The following is a 23,818-nucleotide window of genomic DNA, read 5'->3' as shown; positions in this document are numbered from 1 at the left end:
AAAACAAAAATCAAAATAAAACTGAGCAACCCACAATAGCAGGAACTAGTGAATCGGAAATCCTAGCAACATCTGTAAACTATCTGTGCAAGAAGAAAGACTGAGGTATGGCCAACTTGAAATAGATACAAGGACGGTATTTTTATGTGACATGTAATTAGTTTTTGGAACTCACTACCACAGAATATTTTGGGGTGACTAGCATAGAAAGTCTAAAAAAAGAATTCTTTTAAACGGTTGTAAGGGATAAGAATAGTGTGACAACACATTAGGTACGAAGCTGTGTGGTACCCACTCCCTCTCACATTTACCTGGCTTCTCTAAATTAACCTTCCGAAGGCCAGAACAGTCTTCAGACACACTAAAATGGTTCCTCCCAACTACAAGGTGACATGACTTCCCTGCCTGGGTAGATTGTTTTCACCCCAATTTCTGAGAAGCACCTGAATCAGCCAGACCATTATAGGTAGAGGATGCAGGAGGAAATGAAATCTCTTTCCTAAAAAAGTAATGTGCTCCTAATGGCCTTGATTTATTACTTTCTTATTTTGATTTTTTAAAAAATTTGCCTCTCTAAAATTATGTTTTAATACTGTGAAGACATTGTTTAATTTCCTTGAAGCATCTTGTATAAAAATAAAAAGAACAGCCTTAGGATTTTTACTTCAATTTAGTCTGTACCTTGGAAGCATTTTCTGTAAGAGTTTCTTAAATAATCAACTATAAAATAGGGAAATGGGTGTCAGGATGAATTTAGATTTAAAACAAGACAGTAATTCATCTAAACTTTCTGACTGCCTTTAGTCAATTCAATTTTCTTCTCTGGTCTTTGATTCAGAAACTTCAATTCCCTTCCCCATGTAATGTTGCTTTCTTGTTCAAAAAAGTGATTTTTTTTTTTTTATTCTTTGAAGATACGGATATCAGGAACCTATTCTTTAAAAAAGTCCCCCCCCCCCCCACCATCAATTTGCAGTAACAGCACCAACAACAACAACAACAATGTAATTTAGGAACTCATTTGGACATAGTGACAGTAAGATCGCTGCAGTGGCAGACAGGAGGCAAAGGCTCTAATTTCTCAGTTGTGCCTTAGTCTGAGGTCCGGTTGGTGATTCCAGCGCTGTGAGTCTTGGCTTTACCCATCTCTAAAAATTGTTGCATCATTATATTGTATGCCCGAAACTAATACAACCCTGTGTGTTAATTACACTTGGATAAAAAAATCATAGTAATATACATAAATAAATAAAATAAAATAGGGGTATTGGACCAGGTGATATGTGGGAGGACTGCTTTAGTTTTAAGCTTTTGTCATTAAAAAATAATAGTAAGAAATTGATGATATACTACTCGACACTCCAAACACGCAAAAGTCAAAAGGACTTATTTATCTATAAAAAAATTACCTTTAAGGCATGGGCTTTTTTTTTTTTAAATCTATTTTGTTGCCGTTGTCTGTTTCTTCCACCCAGCTGGTTTCACATATAAGAAATTCTGTTGAAGTCCATGAGATCCCAGAGGACTTACTAAAGAGGTATAATTTTGGTTGCTAGCAATCTCCTTAGACTCACCGGGAAGAATTTTCTTTGCAATTGTCTTCACAAGGAAGTACTTGTCAACTGCACATGGCTTTTTGGAATAAATGTCAAACCTGCGGGCAGAATAAGCATGATAATGGGCTAAATACTACCCTTGAGAACTACACCAGGCTGATAGACAGAAATCCTGCTCCCACATTTTCTGTTTTCTGTCCCTTCTTTTAATATTCAGTAAAAAGAAGAGAAAATTACCTAGATTGTGCTAAAATAAAGGTCCATGAGAAAGTATGAGTGATGTTTATTGAGCAATGATGTAGTTGTTAGTGCTATTTGTAAATTGTTCTCAGTCCTCCCTTCCGGAAACTTGTTAAGACTGTGCTTTCCAGCCTCCTGGTGAGGGTGGGGGGTTGGGAGAGGACACGAATAGTTCTGGCCAATGACTTGTGAATTAAAAGGGTATGCCACTTCCAAATTAGAATACTTAACTGTGGACATATGACCCCTTCCCTCAGCTTTTTTTTCTTCTCTTTCTCTCCTCCACAGCCAACCAGCCATGTTCTAGACATTAGTTGCTTTATCATCCTAGGTCCTGGACAAAGGACAATGTCAGTTGGCTTCCGTGGACTCACTAGGAATATAGCATGAATGAGAAATCAACCTTTGTTATTTTTTTTAAAAAATTTAAATGTTTTATTTATTTTTGAGAGCAAGCAGGGGAGGGGCAGAGAGAAAAGGAGACACAGAATGGGAAGCAGGCTACAGGCTCTGAGCTGTCAGCACAGAGCCCACTCTGGGGCTCGAACTTGTGAACCTCAAGGTCATGACCTGAGTCGAAGTCGGGCACTCCACCAACTCAGCCACTCAGGCACCCCAAACCTTTGTCATTTTTAAGCCACTGAAAATTTGAAGTTGTTTATTAGCATAGCATAAAACCCAGCCAGTCCTAACTGACACATTAGCCAAACCCCAGGTCTGTCTGATCACTGACAGGCAGGAACTTTATGGAGCACGTAAAATCACAAATGCTTAAACTTATGATTAAAAGGCTTAAATTCCTTCTTCATCAAAGATATTAGAAGTGTTTATGAGGAAGGACCTCTTCTTTCTTCTGATGCTGCGCGTTCAAAATTTAGTCAACTAAAATTACACAAAAGCTTAGCCAGGCTGCAAAAGGGAAAGGTGAACAGATACTTAACAATAGACTCTAAATGAGACACCCTATTATGCAAGACTAAGTGAGCAGGCATCATGTTTTTTCCTCTTTATCACTTCCAACGGATCCTTCCTTCATAGAAGTTCCCAGTCATCTTTCATCAGGGTAACTTCCACCCATTTAAGCTAAGCCAAAGAAGGAAATCATAAACTAGAAAGACACTAATGATTCTTCGAACGTGTTGGTATATGGAAGTCACACATAATATTTCACTTAATTTTCATAAAAATGCAATAATGTGGAGATTAGTGTCTATTTTACAGATGAAGAAACTGAGGTTCAGAGAGTTTAAATAAATTTCCTTAAAGTTACCTAGCTGAGTTTTTTTGCCCTATAGGAATTTATATCTAGTAGCTGAGTCCAGTGGGGGAGAAAATATCCATTAAGTCAGAGCCAAGTTTCTGTGGGTGCCTTCAAACCCAGAGATCTCTTCTCTGCTGAGGTTAAGAAAGCCCCAGATGGGGCTCAGGAGGGTCAAATCTTTGGACAAAGTGATTCTGATGTATTTACTTTTCATCCTTTTTCAGCTCCTCCCTCAGCTCCTGGAGGTCACCATGCTTGTCTTCTTTTGAAATTAAATGTCCTGATCTCCTTATTGGACATGAGTTCTAAGTCCAGATGCTTCAGGAAACACAGCATGAGGCAAACACTTATGTTTTAGTACCTTACTAGAAAGTGCAATCTTAGGGAAAGAGGAATGCATGAAAGAGACTAAGGCAGAAAAGGAAGGAGAGCAAATTCAAGAGGGTGCATTACCAAGAAGCTACTACTCAGTATAAAGTACTGCGGAGTGTCACAGAACCAGCCTGCAGAGAGGCTGCGTGAGTTACTGCATTTCATGATAAGAGAGGGAGAAGAAATTATTCAACAGGATAGATAGATGTCTGGATGGACAGATAGATAAGATGGATAGATAAAAGATAGATCTTATCCAACTTTATATTGTGTTGTAGTTGATTATTTATATGCCTGTCTCTTTCATCAGACTGCAAGTTCCTAGAGGGAAGAATCATTTGTTAAAGGCTGAGATTCAGAGGGGATTGGCTTGAATCCCGGCTCAAACGTGTGTGGGCTCTGTGACTTTTGACAAGTCACTAAACTTCTCTGACACTCTGTGTCTTCATCTATGAAATGGGGGTAATCCTGACTCCTCAATGCTGGTGGAGGGGATGGGTGATAATAGCATGGAAACAAAGAGCCCAGTATATAATAATATAAGGTACTGTGCTGTTATCATTTCCATCTCCCCAACTTCTAGAATTTCACATGTTGTAGGCACACAGTAAATGCCTCCAGGTTTAACTCACATCCTATTTGGTTCCATTTTGATTTGTAGTTTCTGTTCCATTTGATAACCACCATGGCTTTTCATTTCTTTTTCTCACCAGCTGCCTTTAACCATATGGTGATTGGACCCCAATCCATATCATTAACAACCAAAAGAGACTAATAAAATGATGGGAGTGATATATTATCGTCAAAGAAAAGCACTGTAAAAATAAAATGGAATTTAAAAATTGATGTTCAAAAATATCAGCATACCAAATGTATTGCCAATTCTGAGCCCCAATGCCAGGAACCATCACTGGAATACTCTGAAGTAAGGCTTATCAAGTGGGCCTGAATGGACATAATTATAGAGAAAACTGCAGCCAGCCCTGCTGTTGAGCTGAAGTTTTCAGAATTAATGTTCAATCTCAAATCTGGTGATTAACAGAAGCCCGAGAGAAGAAATGTTAAGATCCTGGGGGCCAAAATATGTGAGATCTCTACATAGCTTTCTTGGAAAGTTTTAAGTGTACCTGTATTACTTTTTTTCTCAGAGATTTTTTATTTTTTAATCCATCAAACTCAATTGTCTGTAAAACTCCTCTGAAGCACCAAAAGCCTCCTCAGCAGATCTGTCCTGACAATTCTAGTTGATTCCAAACATAAACAAGGTACTGCTAATTAACTTTAAAGGCTTCAAACAGCTAAAGGAAAGCTCTGAAGGGAACGCAAAATCACATTTAAAGTTAAAGTTTACTTGAGACAGTTCTTCAGCCCCAAGGGAAGCAAAATAGTGTAGAAACTGGCTCAGCGATTCATCTAATAAATCATAATTGCTGTGTTTCCTTTCCCGATTGCCTGGCGTTAGCTGTTGGCAGCAAATGAGTTCTGTAGAGATGAACAGATTTAATTCATTCGCGCTTACTTCTTAGAGACCTAATTCTCAACCAAACAACTGGCTATTGTGAAAATTATTACGCAGTGGGAGAGAGACCCTTAGGTGTGGACCTGGCAGCAGCAGATAAACGTCTCTGATGAACTACCTGCTTTTCTTCTACATTCGCCTTTAAAATGGAAGCTAAATGCAAATAAAACAGTACCTACAAAACGCCATATAAGATGAAAGGTGCTTTAAACATTTTTTTCCTTCAAGGGTGCCTAGGTGGCTCAGTCGGTTGAGCATCCAACTCTTGATTGTAGATCAGGTGGTGATCCAAGGATCGTGGGCTCGAGCCCCAGGTCAGGCTCCGTGCTGAGCGTGGAGCCTGCTTAAGAGTCTCTCTCTCTCTCTCTCTCTCTCTCCCTCTGCCCCTTTACCCCGATTACACGCTCTCTCTTACTTTCTAAAATTAAAATACAAAAAAAAATTTTTCCTTTAGGCAAATTCTGTCATCAGTATTATTTTACAGACGAGAAAATTGCAGATTTTTTACTTGTTCTTGCAAATATACTCTTTATATATTGGATATTTGTCTGCATGCATATATCATCACCAGTAATCCTAATTACACATAGTAAGCATTCAATGTATCTATTGAATTGCATAAAATTAAATTAGATATATTGAATACCTGATATGCGTAAGATACCATGTTAAGCTTGTGAGGAGTATGGAGACAAATACTTTTCTATCTGGTCCCTCTAAGCAAACCCATGAAACTGCCTTGAAATATTTGATATGGAACAAGAAAATGATATCAGATGGGCAGATACTGAAACTAATTTAAAAAAAAAGTCAGGGGCACCTGGGTGGCTCAGTCAGTTGAGCGTCCAGCTTTGGCTCAGGTCATGATCTCATGGCTCGTGAATTCGAGCCCTGCTTCGGGCTCTGTGCTGACAGCTCAGAGCCTGGAGCCTGCTTCAGATTCTGTGTCTCCCTCTCTCTCTGCCCCTCCCCTGCTCATGCTCTGTCTCTCTCTCTCTCTCAAAAATAAATAAACATTAAAAAAATTTTTTTAAAAATCAGAGACACTTTTTCTAGAGACAAGAATAAGGTAGAGAATCAACTTATGGCCCATCATAGGTGTGTTACTTCCTACTGAACAAAAAACTTCAACATGTCTTCAGAAAGAAGTCTGGTTCAATATGTCGCCCATTTCCCCCCTCCTATGTAATTAGTATATGTAATAATGCCTCCTACGTGTCTGGAAGCTTATTTACCAAGTGTATTTGTGTCCCTCCTTTTATTCATTTGAAATACAACAGTTGTACAGGGATAGTTAAAATAAGGAGTATCCTCATCTTAGATGTAACATAGTGGCTCAAGGTTACTAAACCTGGTGGTCGAACTGAGCTTGGAACCCCAGTATTTATATTCTAAATGCAAATCCCCAGCTGAAAGTGCTCTTCGTAATTAACATTGATCTAATGGCCAAGCTGTATACTTTTTAGAACTTATTATCCATTTGGCATTCTTTTTGAAACACTGTGATATCCCTATCTTTTTCATCTTCTGTTTTCATCTCATCTTGCATATGTTTATAAGTTCAAGGGTTAACTTTTTGTTCTTTTATGCTTATATGTAATATCCCTGGGTAATGCCATCTGATCTCTCTGCTTCTAGAGCCATTTGTGTGCTCTTAACATTGAAACCTATGTCTTTAGCTGCCTTTCTGTCCTAAGTTCCCAATACATATATCCACTTATCTAGTAGACATCACTTGAGTCTCATAGATGGAAGATGTTCCAAACCAAATTCATTTTCTTTCTCCATAACTGTCTCCTCCTATTGCTGTCAGCAATTAACGACAATACTTCGTACCTAATAGTTAAAATTCATGGGCATGTTCGTCAATTGCTTTCTCTAGGACATCCCCCTATGCAGTCAGCCAACAGATCATATCTATCCTTTCCTCTCCTCTATCACCAGTGTCTAACTTAAGCCCCTCATAATTTCTGACCTGTTGCTCTGCTGAGTCTTTTCTTGATCCCCTATCTCCTCTCTTCTGTTTCTAATTGTTTTTCACTGATTTATGAATATTTTACATCAGGCTGGGCTTTTAGTTGAATGTTCCCATGAAACAGGAACATTAACTTATTCAACTTCATTTAGCAGTATTTCCAGAGCATAGTAATTGTTTTGTGTTTGCTGAATGAATATATAAATGAATTATTTAAGGAATAGAGGAAAAAGGGAGTGGACTACTACACTATAAAACTATAGAAAATCCAATACACTAAACTTCATGGGAAAATAGTTTTGTTTTTTTTTAAATAAGCTTTATAGTTTATACTACGAGAGATCTTTCAGAAACTGAATGACTGTGTCCCTTCTTGGCTAAGTTGGACTGTAAAATGGCATGCTTTCCAAACTACCAGAGGTTTAGCTAACTCTGCATAGTCCTCAAATATTTCTCTGTGGCAAAGATCATGACAAGAGATCACAAAAGGAACTCCCAAACCAAGTAGTTATTTCAAGCTGGGCGTGGGCTCCTTTTAATGAATTTTCCATAAACGGAAACCCACTAGGTCACTCATGGTTCTGTATACCAGGGAGCAAGCCCAGTAGTATGGAATTGGCTGTACTGCATAATGCAAAAGTAAATTTGCTGGAGGGAGTATATTCTTCTTTCGTCCTTTAGGACGAAGCATATACCAGTAAAGTGCTCTAGTCACCATCTGAGAAATTTCTATCTTGGTAGCTTTGGATGAGTAAGAGCTAGTCTCTGTACAAAAAAAAAGACAAAAAAAGCATCAGTTCATCTGGACTTCAGAAAGGCTTCGTTGATGTTTTGTGTTCTCCTAACTCTATGCCCTTGAGTCTAAATGAAATATTAGTGTGTTAGGTCTCAATTTTAGACTATAGCATAAATGAGAACATTTGGTAAATGTTAAAAGGTTTGACAAAAAACCCCAGTATTCTATGGAACATGCTCTGGGTTTGAATTGTGCTTCCACTAGTTAGCGTGACGTAGGACAGTTACTTATTCATTCTAAGACTCATTCTTGTAGCTGGTAGAAACTTAATAATAATAATAAAACATCCTAATGTAGATACAAACCAAATATCCTAAAGATTGTTTTTTGTTCTACTGCCTATCACAGAGTAGAGATTTCATGCATACATGTTAGAATGGAATAGACAAACCAGAATTCCATCTTCATTTTGTCCGTTTTTTGTTGCCTGCACATACCATTACTATACTACTTGACTTCCTAAATATTGGGAATTCTAATTAGAAATTTTGTATATTTGGGACTAAGAGTTAGATGAGTAATAGATAAATCAATTAAAACCTTTAATAAGTAAAATTGTGCACATATATCATAAACTAAAACATTTAAATAAACATTTATCCACCTGTGTTTTGAGATTTGGCCAAGGCTTTTCCTGGAATCTGTTTGCTAACTGAAATCCTACGTTGTCTTTCTTCCAGAACCCTGATCTATGATGTATTGCCCATCCATTTCAACTCTGGTACTTAAAGACCAGTTTATGAAACAAACTGATTACTCTAGATATTCCCCCCATTTTGTTATTATAATTGTCTCAGCTACTCCGAAGTCTATAGTAGATTTTTGTGTTTGCTTCTTTGTGGTTCCTCTTTATCAAGTTATTCCCAAATCTTTTTCATAGAAAAATAATTTTTTCACACCCATGTTTGTTGATTTACATAACATTTCATTGAATTACCTAAGGATAATTACAACTAGAGCATATACAGATATATATGTACAACTGGCATAAACAGATTCAGCAACAAACGTACAACTGACTTTGGTGAAGTACCAACTCCACGGTAAAAGCAGATGAAAGATGGTGTGTTAGAGAAGTACCTGAGAATTCAGGGTACTGGGGCATCAGTTGGTTCTACAGAGGGAGTAGAAGGCATGCGTGAGTGTAAGAAGTGCAGACTGGAAAAGAGGATTCTCCTGTAAAAAAGTGGTTTCACAAATAAACTGGTGCAAGAAGTAGGAAGGGAGTTAAAGCAAGACACTTGTTGCTAAGTCCATTAGCTAATGAAGTGCTATCAAAGCACAGAATCTTACAATGGTAGAGCTCAAAAAGGCTTTGGAGAGCAACTAATTCAAACCACTCTCCACCATCCTCCACTAACATTTGATAAATGAGGAAAGATGTTTGGGTTGAGATAGAAAATTCTTTTAACCACTGTCCACCAGTGGCTTCAGATCAGGGCGGGGTAGGGGAGGAAGCACGAGATTGGAGGCCTCTCAGATTCCCTTCAGGCACAGGTGCTCTACACCAAAGGATGGATGGATAGAGAATGGGAGGAGGAAGAAAGAAAAAATAGAGAAAAATCCCATTTACCTTTTCTTTAAAAGTCAAACATAAAACACCAAAACCAGAAAACAGAAAACCCTTCTACAGAAAGCACTTTGTGCTTCTGCAGACACACCTATGCACCTTTCCTAACTTTTGCAGATGTCCATCAGTGGTTATGCATTTTACACAGAAATTTATTTTTGAACTCCTATATTTAAGTGCCACCAACTGACAAAGGAGATAGAACCAATGTTAAGATGATGTTTTCTCCTCTGGCATGTTTTTCATTGCTTTTCCAGGAAGTGCTGAAGAAACCAAGAGACAGGACTGAGATGAAGAGCCCTATTGATCTTGCCCATCCTCTGTCCAGTAACTAGTTCCAGAAATTCTGTGCGGGAATTGGGGCTAACCAGTGATTGAGACTTAACCATCCAGTTTTGGCCACACAGTTCTGTCTTTTTACCAAAGTGGAAAAGCTTCAAATAAAACACAGAGGCCCAATAGAAAGTTGCTATTGCTAAAAACAAGTTATTTTGTAGTTCCTCAAGGCTTTCTGATTTTTAAAAATATATATGATAATCCCATGTGGTAGCCTTGGAGAAATGACCTTCACTAATATAATTGCCCTCTAATCCTTAAGTCAACCTTATTTATTCATTTCTCTGTGGATTCCTCTTACCTCAACTTCCCTGTATTTTGAAGAAATGGCAACCAATTTCCAAAGCATGGTTTCAGGAAACCAACAGTGTCATGTCCAGTTGCCTAGAAAAATATAAATTGCATCAGTGTTCTTGGTCAGATCTTCTATTTGTGTGGCTCCTTCTAGTGAGGAACACAGGCAGCATGTGGGGGGTTTCCCATCCCATACTCGTCACATCTTGGTCAGGGAGAAAAGAGTCAGCTCGTAAGTAAATGGGCGCAAGTCAACCATGTTGAAGTGAGAAAGGGGGAATGCTGGGGAGTCAGGCTGGAGGATGGTCTTTCAGGAAATCAAACGTGAACAGCAAGAGAGAAAAGCATTTCTTCTTGCTTCCGTGTGTCTGCAAATAGAATCAGGAAAACTTCATTCCCTAGCATTGAAGATTTTAGAAATATTTAAGCCAAATCTACACACGGTAGCATAATACGTTCAAATGACCAGGTAGCCACAAAGCTTTTTCTTCTTGCCTTGTTTCCTTCAAAACGTTGAGCGCTATTTGTAATTATTTATGTCTTCGCTTCTTGCCATCTGCCCCCTCACTAGACTGTAAACTCCTTAAAGGCAAGGACCATCTTTGTTTTGTGCACCATTATATGCTGAGTATGCTGAGTTATGCCTGGTACACAGCCGGTGCTCAACAAATGTGTGTTGAATGAAGAAATGGATTCCGTATTTCTGAAAGTCTCAGAGCAAACCAGAATTTCCACCCACTACTGGCTCATTTTTTCTGTCTCCTAATGTCAGTGTATTTCGTTTGTGCCAATAGAAAGCCCCAGGGAAATTCAAGAAGTATTTTCCCCAGAAACCCTCAGGTCATGAGGGTATCTTGAGAAGGCCCCTGGAGCAGCCCTGATTTTGCCCTGTATTCTACTTTTTGTTGGTTAGGAGTCCTTTAGGTCACAGAACTCTGAAAATTACTCTTGGTTCAAAGGTCCATGGCCCAAGGTGAGATATTTTGTTCTTTTCTTCTGGTTTATTAGCTCACGTTGGGTTCAGTCAGCCCTGACGCCTGTCATGTTCCAGTAAGAAGTGAATGATGTTAATTAGATTAAAATGCCCAAATGCTTATGAAAAGGGCCATTCTTCACCTTTGTCACTCCTACTTCAAAAGGGAGTGCTGTTTCCCTAGCTTGGCATGCTTTTCCCAGGTCAAGGGGCTCGCTTCTGTGAGATTTTCTGTGTTCTGTAAAGAAGAGGAGTTTGGAAAAAATTATTGTGTTTGGTCTGCCACCTCCCCAAAGCCTGAAAATAGTCAGTGTCGATCCCTGTACCGTAAACAAACAATAAAAACCAAATAAACCACCCCCTACACACAGACAACACTGTTTCTTCTGAGCGTGTACTTTCTGTAGTTAGTGCGAAGAACTACTCCAATGTTCCCTTGAAGACATTTTCAGATCTACAATACAAAACAGAACACCCGTGGGCACTCTCCCCCACAAAATTGTCTCTCTCCTGCTGCACTAGACCTCTTCCTGACATTATGTATGGAAACTTCCAGAACCCTGGCTGGAAAACCCTGAGGTTTTTCCCAGTCAACATGAAGAGAAGTGGTCATTTAATTTTCGAGACATTATTTACCTAGGAGAGTCCAGAGTAGGCCATATGAGGTTCTGGAGGAAATATGAATCTTAAAATTCTAGGAATCTTTCCAGCGAATTGCAGGCTCCATGAGGACAAGAGTTAGGTCTTACTTATCAGCACATTCCTGGTATATTCCTGATAGGCATTCAGAGCCTAGCTGCTGCATGAATGAATGAATGAATGATCAGGATGACTGTTGATGTAATTATGCAGTCTTCACACATCACCAACTCTTTATTTCACTATACATTCAGAATCAAGTCTCGGAATGGGAAAACTGAAAGAGAGATAGCATCTAGTCCTAAATACAGCTACTGTGACCTCCCATTTAAATGTCATTAATCACCCACCTTCCCTTCCATGTTTCCAGTCTCTTTGCCTTGCTTGTTTTTTGTGTGTTTTTTTTTTAACAACACTTACCTTCTAGCACATAATTTATCCGTAATTTGTTATTTATTCTCTTGCCCACCCCCCAAGAGCAGGGATTCCTGAATGTTTTACTTACTGCTGCATTCTGATTGCCCAGCACAGAGCTTTGCACATATTAATGGCTCTGTAACTATTTATGAAGTGGATAAATGAAAGAATCATTACTGAGGATGGACTCCACGCATCGGAGTCACTGCAGGAATATTTTTAAGCCCCCTGATCTCACCTTCACACCCGTGGAATCTGAATGGGCAGGAGGAGTGCCAAGAGTCTGCATTTTATCGGGGAGTCTAGGAGATTTTGGCATAGCTGTGTTGAGAACCACTAATCCATCCAACTCACTAATCGAGACATAATCCTGAAGCCCAGGGAGATAAAGCCTCCTGTCACCCATGAGCCTGGGTTTGCTTACTATAATGTGTATTGCCAGCCGCGTCTTGGCCTTTGAGAGTAAGCTACTGGAGGCGAAAATCATGGCTTCTGAACTTACTTTGTGTGGTGCAGCCCTGCAGGCAGGAAGATAATGAGGCTTCATGTAGTAAAGGACTTTTGGAATCTGACGGCGCCTTTGCCCCGAAGAGCCACCCTGTCTCCGTGCTAATGTGCCGCCGTTTCCCTCTCTCCTAGTTCCTGGACATCTCCATTAAATGGACCACCCAGGAAACCTTTCCTCCAAAGTACCTTCACTATGACCCAGAAACCTCGCGTCAGCTGATGTGTGACAAATGTCCTCCCGGCACCTTCCTAAAACAGCACTGTACGGCCAGGCAGAAGACCGTGTGTGCGCCTTGTCCCAACCACTACTACACAGACAAGTGGCACACCAGTGACGAGTGTCTGTACTGCACAATGGTGTGCAAGGAGCTGCAGTACGTCAAGCAGGAGTGCAGTCGCACCCACAACCGCGTGTGCGAGTGCGAGGAAGGGCGCTACCTCGAGGTTGAGTTCTGCCTGAAGCACAGAAGCTGCCCCCCCGGGTTTGGAGTGCTCCACGCTGGTACGCATTGGCTTTCAGCGCGCGGCAAAATTAACGAGATCGCACAAAGTCAGGTAGTAGCGAAGGTTTAAGGGAACACTTCTGCCCCGATGATATTATAGGATAGCAAATTGCAAAGGTAATGGAACCTGCTCGGTACGTGCTATGTGTCTGGATTGCTGCCAGAGGACCATTTCTTGGAGGAACACTTTGCCACGCTGGGGCAATTTGGTGACAAATCTCTAGTGTGGCAAACTGCCCTCTAATGAGATGCGTGATGGATTGCTCTTTTTTAAAGGGGACACACTGTGAGTTGCACTGTTTATAGCTGATATATGATACCCCTATGTTTCCCTTCAGCATGGACAGCTTCAGACTGCTGTGCTTTTTGACAAACATCAGAAATGATAATTGATACCAAGAGAGTAATTAGACTGATATTAATGAGGCTCTGGAGTGCTAACAATGAGCAGTTACAATTAATTATGTAAAAAATGAGAATGGTTAGGGGAAATGCATTTCATCATTAAAAATGAAGCTAGTTCTTCCCTTGGTGTGGGAGTCGAGTGTCTGTGAGGGTAAAGACCAGCAGCATCTCTAAAATGAGCTTATTCTTTATCTGAGACAAAACAGATTGTCAAGCCAAGAGTAAGTGCTTGTCTACAAACAAAGTACTTTCTCGTTTTGCATTTTGAACAGCGTAGGTTAAGACCAGCGTGCATTGAATCTTTTAAAGCTGCAACCTACATTTTTCCCTATCACATTCGTGAAGCTTCTGATGTAGTGTGTATTCTCGAGTGACTTGGGAAAATTAAGAATATTCCCTTACTTTAGCAGTATCCCTGGTCTCTACCCACTAGGTGCCAATAGCACTCTTCCCCCAGTTGTGATGACCAAAAATGTCTCCAGACATTGCCAGTTGTCTCCTGGATGCCAAAACTGCCCGAGGTTGAGGACCACTGGTTTAGAGGATGCTAATTATTTGTAATTATTTTAACGTTCAGAAGTTGTGATACACACAGCCTAAATTACTGGATGGCAAATACTTTTGGTTTAAAGGCATACATAGGAAACATGCATAAATTGAAATCTATTTCGTTTCCTAAGTTGTGAATCGTAGACAAACAATTGTAGGAGGTGCACACTGAATGAGTGTCCCTTAAAATGTCTCCAGTGTGACTATTTGAGGGAGAAATTGGTGACACTTCCTAGCTTTTATCAGATGATTCTTTCGGATTCAAAAGCTAAGCCAAATTGTAGGGGGTAAAACTCACCCAACAAAAACAAATCCATTTAATTCAATTCAGTAAGTTGCATGCATATGCAGGAAAATTAATTAAGCAGGGACCATGCAGCTTGGAAACTAGAAAAGTTTGGGAAATAATGGCAATATAAGGAAATTTTCTCACGTAAGCGTGAAAATGTGTTTGTGGAATGAAGTCAGCACTCAGTCAGAAGAGTTAGACACAGATACACATTTTATTTTGTGGCACCACCATGGGGTTTATTTACCTGTCCCTCCCTGAAAACCCACGGAGCAGTTCCTCAGGGAATATAAGAGGTTTCCAGCCCGAAGAGAAGGAAGGACTACGTGGTGTTATTCCAAAGAGTATTAGCCATTCCGTGCTGTTGTTGCTTTGAAGTCAGATCATCTCCTCTCCACGTTTTACTGACTTTATTCTGTCTGTGAGTCCTATAATTCCTGTGCCGTTCCTTATGGCTGGAGTGGTGACATCCTTAACTGGAAAGCAGAGCTCCTCTCCCCATTATGGTATCTCATATTTTGCCTGTCAGATTATACCTTTTGTATTTCCACTGATATTAATAAGGCAAAATCATTTACTTAGATAGATAAATCTTTATTTTTCCATAAAGCTCTAACAATGGTAGAAGAAGGAAGTCCTGCTCAGGAAGGCCATTACATAAGGCCTCCAAATGTATTAAGAAACATTTACTTCCATTAGTCTTGGATTCTGTTTGTTAAAGAACTTTACAGGCGACATCACCTGAAAGAATGTCTTATATCTTTGACTTTCTCATCGGGATGCATGGCAAGACCCAAGCCCTCAACACGTATCTGAAGAATGACAAGATTCTTCTTCGTGCAGTTTGCTTTCCAGAACATGTGGCAGTTGGCAGAGGGAGACTTGGATCCAGATGGCCAAGTCCACTGATTCCCAGTGTGTTAGCAATGAAAGAATACTATGGAATTCTCGCCCAAACACCTCTGCTTATGATTTTGTAGGAACTGGTGTGGAGCTGGATCCCACTTAAGGGGAGAGGTGTAGTAAGAAAGTACTTAAAAAATTAGACCTCTGTGTAAGTTTTTTTCCTAACACGATGTCACTGCAAAGATGGAAATGGCGTGTGAAAATTTTGGGCTTGTAGTTTGACCCTTCCTCTTTTTTTCCTGCCAGCCCTTTGTCATTTTTACTGGTCAATGCATCATCATCAATCCCGTTAGAAGAGGCAGGAGCTAAAACTAGAGCCAAATCATTTTGCTCTTTTCCTTCCTTCCTTCCTTCCTTCCTTCCTTCCTTCCTCCTTCCTTCTCTTTCTTTCTCTCTCTCTCTCTCTTTCTCTCTCCTTCCCTCCCTTCCTTTCTCTTTCTCTCTTCTGGTTTTGATACAATGAAGTGGAAGGTTTGCATCTTTAATACATGAAGTTTATTAACTTTCTGTAGCTTTCATGGTGTCTCTTTTGTATTTGTTATCTCCCCTGAGCCAGAATTGGCCTGGGAAAGCTATATTTGAATATTGAAGTCTGAATCTGTTCAACTGGCTTACACTAGATGGAGGTATTTTCATATGCAAATACCCTATAATGTATAATCTAGCCACGCATAATAGAGCCAAGGCTTTGAAGGTATTTATCTTTAGTTGTTGACTGGTTGAAATTTTTCTAATCAGTGAGTTCTCCAAACTTATCAAGTATCTTTCCACCATGAAATAAAATGCCCTTGCAGTCACCCTTCCCAGAAATTTTAACGACTGTGCTCTTTTAAAACTCAATAGTTTAAGCAAACGGTATATCATCTCCCATTTACCGTGTAGCTTAACTGCAGTCTTAAGCTTTGGAGTCACTGACCAACTTTATTGCCACCTTCAAAAGTTTATTATAATGTTGTAAATTTTTACTTCTCAAGGTTAGCATACTTATGCGTTGCTTCACAATTAGGATTCAGGAAAGACAACTTCAGTGGGCACCGCTTGGAATTTAACGACATGGCATTCAGTGGGTACTGATCTCAAAGAATGACATTACCGCAGGTACACAGCAGTTATCTTCATGATTTTCCAGCAGAAATGTGTGAAGAATTATGGTTGACAACAAGACTTTACCAATGCTTCGCACAGGCAGGACAGGATGAACACCCCTATTCTTTCCTTTCCTCTTGTTTCCTGTTTTGTAGGTAACAGCAAAACACATTTGTGTTTGGATGACAGGGATGGGAGGGGCTGTAGCCTGAGGGGCTACTAACTGCAGAAGTTTTGTTCTCTCTGTCTAATGAAGGGAAAAATCAAAATGCCTCAAGTCTGTGCAACATAATAGTAGCAGTAAAAACCAAGTGAAAAGTCTTTCCAAGACTGTCTTTATTTAGAGAATGTGTGCTGCAAAAGTGTTTGGGAAGAGGGTGCTAAATTGCTTGGTATTTTCTGTAGGAACCCCGGAGCGAAATACAGTTTGCAAGAGATGTCCAGATGGGTTCTTCTCGAATGAGACGTCATCTAAAGCACCCTGTAGAAAACACACAAACTGCAGTGCATTTGGTCTCCTTCTAACTCAAAAAGGAAATGCAACTCACGACAACGTGTGTTCTGGAAACAGTGAATCGCCTCAAAAATGTGGAATAGGTAATTATATTTCAAAATGTCAGCCTTGTTGTACCGCTTCTGAATTGAATACAAGACCCTCTGGCTCCCTTCTTAGCGAAACTCCTGTTTTCCCATTCTTGAATGTTAACCAGAGAAGATTGTTCTCTGTTCTCTATGCGTGGCTGCTAACACCCTAAGCCAAAATCTCTCCAGAGGTTTCCCCATGTCATGATCGCACTCCCAAACTTGACTTTCTGCCTTTCACACTTGAATCAAACCTTACCCATGGGGAAAGGGGTGGTGTAAAGATTATGTCCAAGGCCAAACTAGCAGTCCAAATTGTAGAGGTTTTTGGTAAGTTCTGCATTTTCATCACTTTAAAAAAAAATTTTTTTTAGCGTTTATTTTTCAGAGACAGAGATAGTGAGCAGGGGAGGGGCAGAGAGAGGGAGACACAGAATCCCAAGCAGGCTCCAGGCTCCGAGCTGTCAGCACAAAGCCCGATGAGGGGCTTGAACTCAGGAACCGTGAGACCATGACCTGAGCCGATGTCGGATGCTTACCCGACTGAGCCACCCAAGCGCCCCATGCATTTTTATCACTTTTAAGAATAAAAATTGACAGCTAAGAGGCACCATGACATAAATCGGTAACAAATCAGAAAATGCAAAATCGGCTTTGTCATGTATGGTGTTATGGCCTACTGCCATATGGCACAGAGAGGTTCTAAGTTCCTCTGGTTGTCCTAAACTCTGTATTCATGAAAGGTCACTAACTCCAAGCTCATGTGAATGCATCCCATGTTGGTGAGGACGCTCATCAGGATGGTGTCCTCACCTTGTCATTCTTATCACTAGACTAATGTCAGACCTTCCATGGAGGGTGCACCACACTGACGATGACCTGCCTTTCGGCATTTAACCAGCTCGACTCTCCCCCAGCATCTTTTTATCTGACACAGAAGAATACGGAACATGGAGATGGGGCTGAGACATTTAAGATTCCAACCCCGTTCCAGCATTTTTTCCCCATGGAGTCAGAACCTTAGACAGATCATTCGGCCGTTCTGCTTTCTTAAACAGTGGAACGAGGGAAGGGGGGACAAGAGGAGTGACTTCTAACTTTTACATTCTCTTTTCTTTATTTCATTCATTTCTAATTTTATTGTTTTAAATCTTTTTTTTTTTTTTTGAGAGAGAGAGACGTGTGCACACATGAGCAGGGGAGGGGCAGAGGGGGAGAGAGAGAGAATCTCAAGCAGACTCCATGCTCCGTGCAGAGCCTGATGTGGGGCTTAATTCCATGACCATGAAATCAACACCCAAGCTGAAATCAAAAGTCGGACACTTAACTGACTGAGCCACCCAGGCGCCCCTAATTTTTAGTTTTATCATTCATTGAGCACTTAATATGTGCTGGGTACCTTTGCTACATGAGCTTTAAACTTTACGAAAACATGGTGAAGTTTGCTCAGGTTCAATATTGGTGGTGAAGAGACAAAGTCAGAATTCAGACCCACGTCTGACGAATCCAAAGACAAACGCTTAATCCCTGGGATAAACAGATTCTACCCCCCTCAGGCCATTGTACCTCTTTTCTTTAAAAAAAAAATTTTTTTAACGTTTATTCATTTTTGATAGAGACAGTGAACGGGAGAGGGGCAGAGAAAGACGGAGACACAGAATCCAAAGCAGGCTCCAGGCTCTGGGCCATCAGCAGAGAGCCCGATGCGGGGCTCAAACTCACGAACTGTGAGATCATGACCCGAGCAGAAGTCGGATGCTTAACCGACTGAGCCACCCAGGTGCCCCCATTGTACCTCTTTTCTAAACGACATATTTTTTGTGTTTTCTTATTTTCCCACGGAATATGTGCTTATACATCTATATCCCTCCTTATTCTTAAAGGTAAACTATGTGTTTATGTGTGTGTAGAAAACAAAATACTACTCCAGATTGCTTTTCCAGGTCCCGTAAAGACAGTAATTATATTTGTTTTGACATTGATCTTGAAGTAACCTGTGGATGCTAACTAAACCTTTAATAGGATATTTAAGATCTACATTAAAATATGTTAATGTGGGGCACCTGGGTGGCTCAGTCAGTTAAGCGTCTGACTTCAGCTCAGGTCACGGTCTCACGGTTCCTGAGTTCTAGCCCTTGTCGGGCTCTGTGCTGACAGCTCAGAGCCTGGAGCCTGCTTCAGATTCTGTGTCTCCCTCTCTCTCTGCCCCTTCCCTGCTTGTGCTCTGTCTCTCTCTTTCTCTCCAGAATAAATAAAAAACACTAAAAAATTTTTTTTTTAATGTTAATGTGTACATTAGAATGTTTGCTACAATTCATTCATAGCAATATTTTTATTAGACATTTGTTTAAACTATCCCCCACAAATGCCCTAAGGACATAAGCCCATTTGGGTTGACATTCAGCTACCAAGACCAGCCAACAGAGGGTTGATTTTATTCAAATTTCACATTTTAACATACTGTATTTTGAAAAACCTTATGGTGCTGGCTTATTTATTTATTGTCCACTAGACTTCCAAGAATCCAGTTGTTAAGTAAATCTTGGTTTTCCCACCTTTAGATGTCACCCTGTGCGAGGAGGCATTCTTCAGGTTTGCTGTTCCTACAAAATTCACTCCTAACTGGCTTAGCATCCTGGTAGACAATTTGCCTGGCACCAGGGTAAATGCGGAGAGTGTGGAAAAGATAAAGCGGCAATACAGTTCACAAGAACAAACTTTCCAGCTACTGAAGTTATGGAAACATCAAAACAAAGATCAAGATATGGTCAAGAAGATCTTCCAAGGTAGGGTAGCCTGAAATAAGCAGATTGATCAGAAATCAAAGACACTCATTTATCATAAACAAGAAGACGACAATGTACATGTTTAGTCGTGTGGATGGTGTTTGTCTTTCGGAATTATTCTTGGATTAAAGATGTTTTCACTAAGTGATCATGTAGAAGCTATCCCTAAAACAGTCCTGCATTCTCACCTCCTCAACACCCCAACTTTTTTTGTTTTTAAGCTTCTTTATTTTGAGAGAGCCAGAGCGAGTGAGAACAGGGAAGGGGTAGAAAGAGAGGAAGAGAGAGAGAATCCCAAGAGGATCTTTTCTCACTGGCAGCGCAGAGCCCCACGTGGGGCTCAAACTCACAAACTGCGAGATGGTGACCTGAACCCAAATCAAGACTCGGATGCTTATCCGACTGATCCACCCAGGCACCCCTCTTTTTTCATACCCCAACTTCTTTTTTTTTTTTTCTTTTTTTTTTTTCAACGTTTATTTATTTTTGGGACAGAGAGAGACAGAGCATGAACGGGGGAGGGGCAGAGAGAGAGGGAGACACAGAATCGGAAACAGGCTCCAGGCTCTGAGCCATCAGCCCAGAGCCCGACACGGGGCTCGAACTCACGGACCGCGAGATTGTGACCTGGCTGAAGTCGGACGCTTAACCGACTGCGCCACCCAGGCGCCCCATCAACTTTTTTTTTTTTTTTTTTTCAACGTTTATTTATTTTTGGGGGGACAGAGAGAGACAGAGCATGAACGGGGGAGGGGCAGAGAGAGAGGGAGACACAGAATCAGAAACAGGCTCCAGGCTCTGAGCCATCAGCCCAGAGCCCGACGCAGGGCTCGAACTCACGGACCGCGAGATCGTGACCTGGCTGAAGTCGGACGCTTAACCGACTGCGCCACCCAGGCGCCCCCATCAACTTCTTTTTTTAAGTGTATGAACACTCTAAAGTGAGAGACAGTTCATGTCAAATACTGGACCTCAGGAATCGCACCTCCACATCCCTTAGCAGTCTTATTAGCATCCCCTCTGTCCTACCTGGATGTCCTTTAGACACGTTGGATTTTCTCTTTCATTTCCACCAAGAAGCTATGCTGTATTTATTTGTTAATTCTCTCCAGAGAGCCTCCAAGTGTCTTACAGATGTCCTCTCATTAATCCTCACAACATAGCCTATTTTAAAATTACCATTTTAATAGCATATGTTGTGAGGATTAATGAGATGAGGTCTGTAAAATGTTCGGGCTTCTTAGAGAAAAGGGCTGGTGAAAACCAAGTGCTCTCATGTTTTAAAGTTTTATAAAGAATCTTCTTTAGAAACTGCGTGTGGGCACCTGGGTGGCTCCGTCAGTTAAGCGTCCAACTTCGGCGTGGGTCATGATCTCACAGTTCATGTGTTTGAGCCCCACGTCAGGCTCTGCGCTGATGGTGCAAAGCCTGCTTGGGATTCTCTTTCTCCCTCTCTCCACCCCTTCCGCACACACACTCTCTCTTTCAAAATAAACGAATAAAAAAAAAAAAGAAAGAAAGAAAATAAAAGAAATTGCATGGGGTGTGTGTGTGTGTGTGTGTGTGTGTGTGTGTGTGGACAGAATCCAAAGGGGAAAAGGAAGCTGCATCCAGTGTGGACTATAAGCTTTAGGATACACAGTGGAAAGAGTTCTGACTTCAGTTAGCATTGGGAAGGCATGCCTGAAAGAAGGAAGAAGGTTTTCATGATGCAGACGATGTCAGTGAGAAACCCATCTGCTCTTTACCTGTCACTAGTTAGATGACCGTGGAGTCCTACACTTCTTGAAAAGCTTCCACCATCTGAAACTGAGGCAGCAGATTTTAGGACACTGAGATCTTTGACAGCTGAATGCTTTCACTTGAGCAAAGAGTAAAGTTTTCTTCTGTTTTTGGCAAACAAAATGTATTCTTTGAAAGTATAATTAGACCCGAAGCAGGAAAAAAGGGGGGGGGGGGTGAGCGGGTGGGATACAGAATCAGAGACTGTTAGAATTGGAAGGGGCCACATTCTCTGTTTCATAAATAAGGACATTTCATCCCCAAAAGATGAACTGACTTGCCTTAGGGCTTACAGACAGTAAATGACTCATGTCATTAATGGAAATGTTAGATACTCCCTCTTAGGTTTATGTCCTAGCTCGTTACCAAATTATTCTCTAGGCCATATGGATCCTACCATTCTTTGTCCTCATATTAGTGGGTTTTCAGATCTTCTGTGTAGCAATCCTCAGGTGCTATTTATTTTAAAGACCATTCGTCACACCTAACTCTTCAAATGGGGTATATATCAAATATCAACTAGTGAAAGTTTATATTACAAAATTGCTAACTTGAATACTTATATTTCTACTTTTCTGAAATGTTATGGTTTTAATTTTTCTAAGAAAACAGAGAGTGATGCGTTTATAGTATTTTACTGTTCATTTCCAAAATTAGGGCTTTTCACAAAGCTTTGTCGGATGCCTAGAATACATAAAGCATATTATCATTTATAACAAGAAATAATATTTAACTCATTTCTCACCAATAACTAGCATTACTTAACCTTCCTTTGCCACCATAAAAAGGAAGGAGAAGGTTATCCTTAAAGTAAATTTATGAAATTCTGGGAGAACCTTCTTTTGCCTCACAGTAGTTTTGTGGTGGTGGCCTTGGAGTATGCATTATGTGAACATCTCTTTGGGCTTTGGCTTTCTACAGATATTGACCTATGTGAAAACAGCGTCCAGCGGCACCTCGGACACACAAACCTCACCTTCGAGCAGCTTCGCAGCTTGATGGAAAGCTTGCCGGGGAAGAAAGTCACCACAGAAGACATTGAGAAGACAGTGAAGACATGCAAATCAAGTGAGCAGATTCTAAAGCTGCTCAGCCTGTGGAGAATAAAAAATGGCGACCAAGACACCCTGAAGGCCCTGATGCACGCCCTGAAGCACTTGAAAACGTACCACTTCCCCAAAACGGTCACTCAGAGCCTGAAGAAGACCATCAGGTTCCTTCACAGCTTCACCATGTACAGATTATATCAGAAGCTATTTTTAGAAATGATAGGGAACCAGGTCCAATCAGTAAAAATAAGCTGCTTATAACCGGAAATGGTCACTGGGCTATTTCCTCACAATAGACCAGATCCAAGGAATGAGTAAACTGTTTCTCAGGCACTTGACGGGGGTGCAATGATTTCTTTCTCATCACCAAGGACTAGATTTGGCCACAGGGCACAAAAAGAAACAATGGTGTGGAGAAAGAACTAACATCTCCCCCAAAAGTTCAGTAAACCCCAAATGGTTTATCCAACTGATAGATCTGGTCCACTATCTACTGACTATATTTTCCCTTATTACTGCTCGCAGTAATTCAACTGGAAATAAGAAACTAGATTCCATTGTGCCTTACTAAATATGGGAATGTCTAACTTAAATAGCTTTGAGATTTCAGCTGTGCTAGAGGCTTTTATTAGAAAGCCATATTTTTTTTCTGTAAAAGTTACTAATATATCTGTAACACTATTACAGTATTTCTATTTATATTCATTCAGATATAAGGTTTGTACATACTATCATCCTAAGGGGAAACTGTGTAAGACAATTTTAGAAAGGAAAATATATATTCTGTTTATAATTATGACAAATGAGAGAGAAAATATATTTTTTAATGGAAAGTTTATAGCATTTCTTAATAAGTACTGCCATCCTTCCTGTGTGGAGTATTTTTGTAATGTACTTTTACTTATATAAGTTGTAATATCATTTTTTAGAAAATGCATTACTTAGTCAATTGTTTAATGTTGGAAAGTATATGAAATATAAATTATATGAATATTAGATGCTCTGAGAAATTGAATGTACCTTATTTAAAAGATTTTATGTTTTTACTATATAAACAATATCATTAAAGTTTTCAAGTTATTTTTCATTGCTTTTCCTTTTGCTTTTATTTGAATTGGACGTTAAAGGGTCTGAGCCTTTGTAATTTTTCCTGTTCTTTTCTCATTGGACCACCTGAGAATTGTTAAAATGCAGATTCCTGGACCAATTTATTGAGAAACTGGGGTGGAAGGCAGAAACTTGCACTTTCAGTAAGTTCCAAGGTAACACTACATTGAAATTGCAGAATTTCTGAAGTCAAGCTTAGTATACAGGTGGTACAAACCACTTACAACTGTCATGGCTAGCATCGAGAGATCCTAAACTAATTTTTTTTTTGGTTGCAAGTGATGGAAACGGGCACTGCTTAGTTTGAGGAAGTAATTGG

The 23,818-nt window shown here is 40.3% G+C and overlaps 1 protein-coding gene across 1 annotated transcript in view; it reads left to right on the top strand.

Moving 5' to 3' along the window:
* Nucleotides 1-23,407, top strand: part of TNFRSF11B (TNF receptor superfamily member 11b) — a 29,375-nt gene extending 5,968 nt beyond the window's left edge. The window contains exons 2-5 of the mRNA XM_047842828.1: nucleotides 12,588-12,957; nucleotides 16,599-16,790; nucleotides 19,337-19,561; nucleotides 22,265-23,407. Of these exons, the coding sequence (XP_047698784.1) occupies nucleotides 12,588-12,957; nucleotides 16,599-16,790; nucleotides 19,337-19,561; nucleotides 22,265-22,653 (1,176 nt within the window). The 3' untranslated portion in view covers nucleotides 22,654-23,407. The remainder of the gene's footprint in view (nucleotides 1-12,587; nucleotides 12,958-16,598; nucleotides 16,791-19,336; nucleotides 19,562-22,264) is intronic.
* Nucleotides 23,408-23,818: the final 411 nt, after the last annotated feature.

Source organism: Prionailurus viverrinus, chromosome F2 (genome assembly GCF_022837055.1).
Source record: "Prionailurus viverrinus isolate Anna chromosome F2, UM_Priviv_1.0, whole genome shotgun sequence".
NCBI classification, from domain to species: domain Eukaryota; kingdom Metazoa; phylum Chordata; class Mammalia; order Carnivora; family Felidae; genus Prionailurus; species Prionailurus viverrinus.
This window is presented reverse-complemented; position numbering and strand designations above follow the sequence as displayed.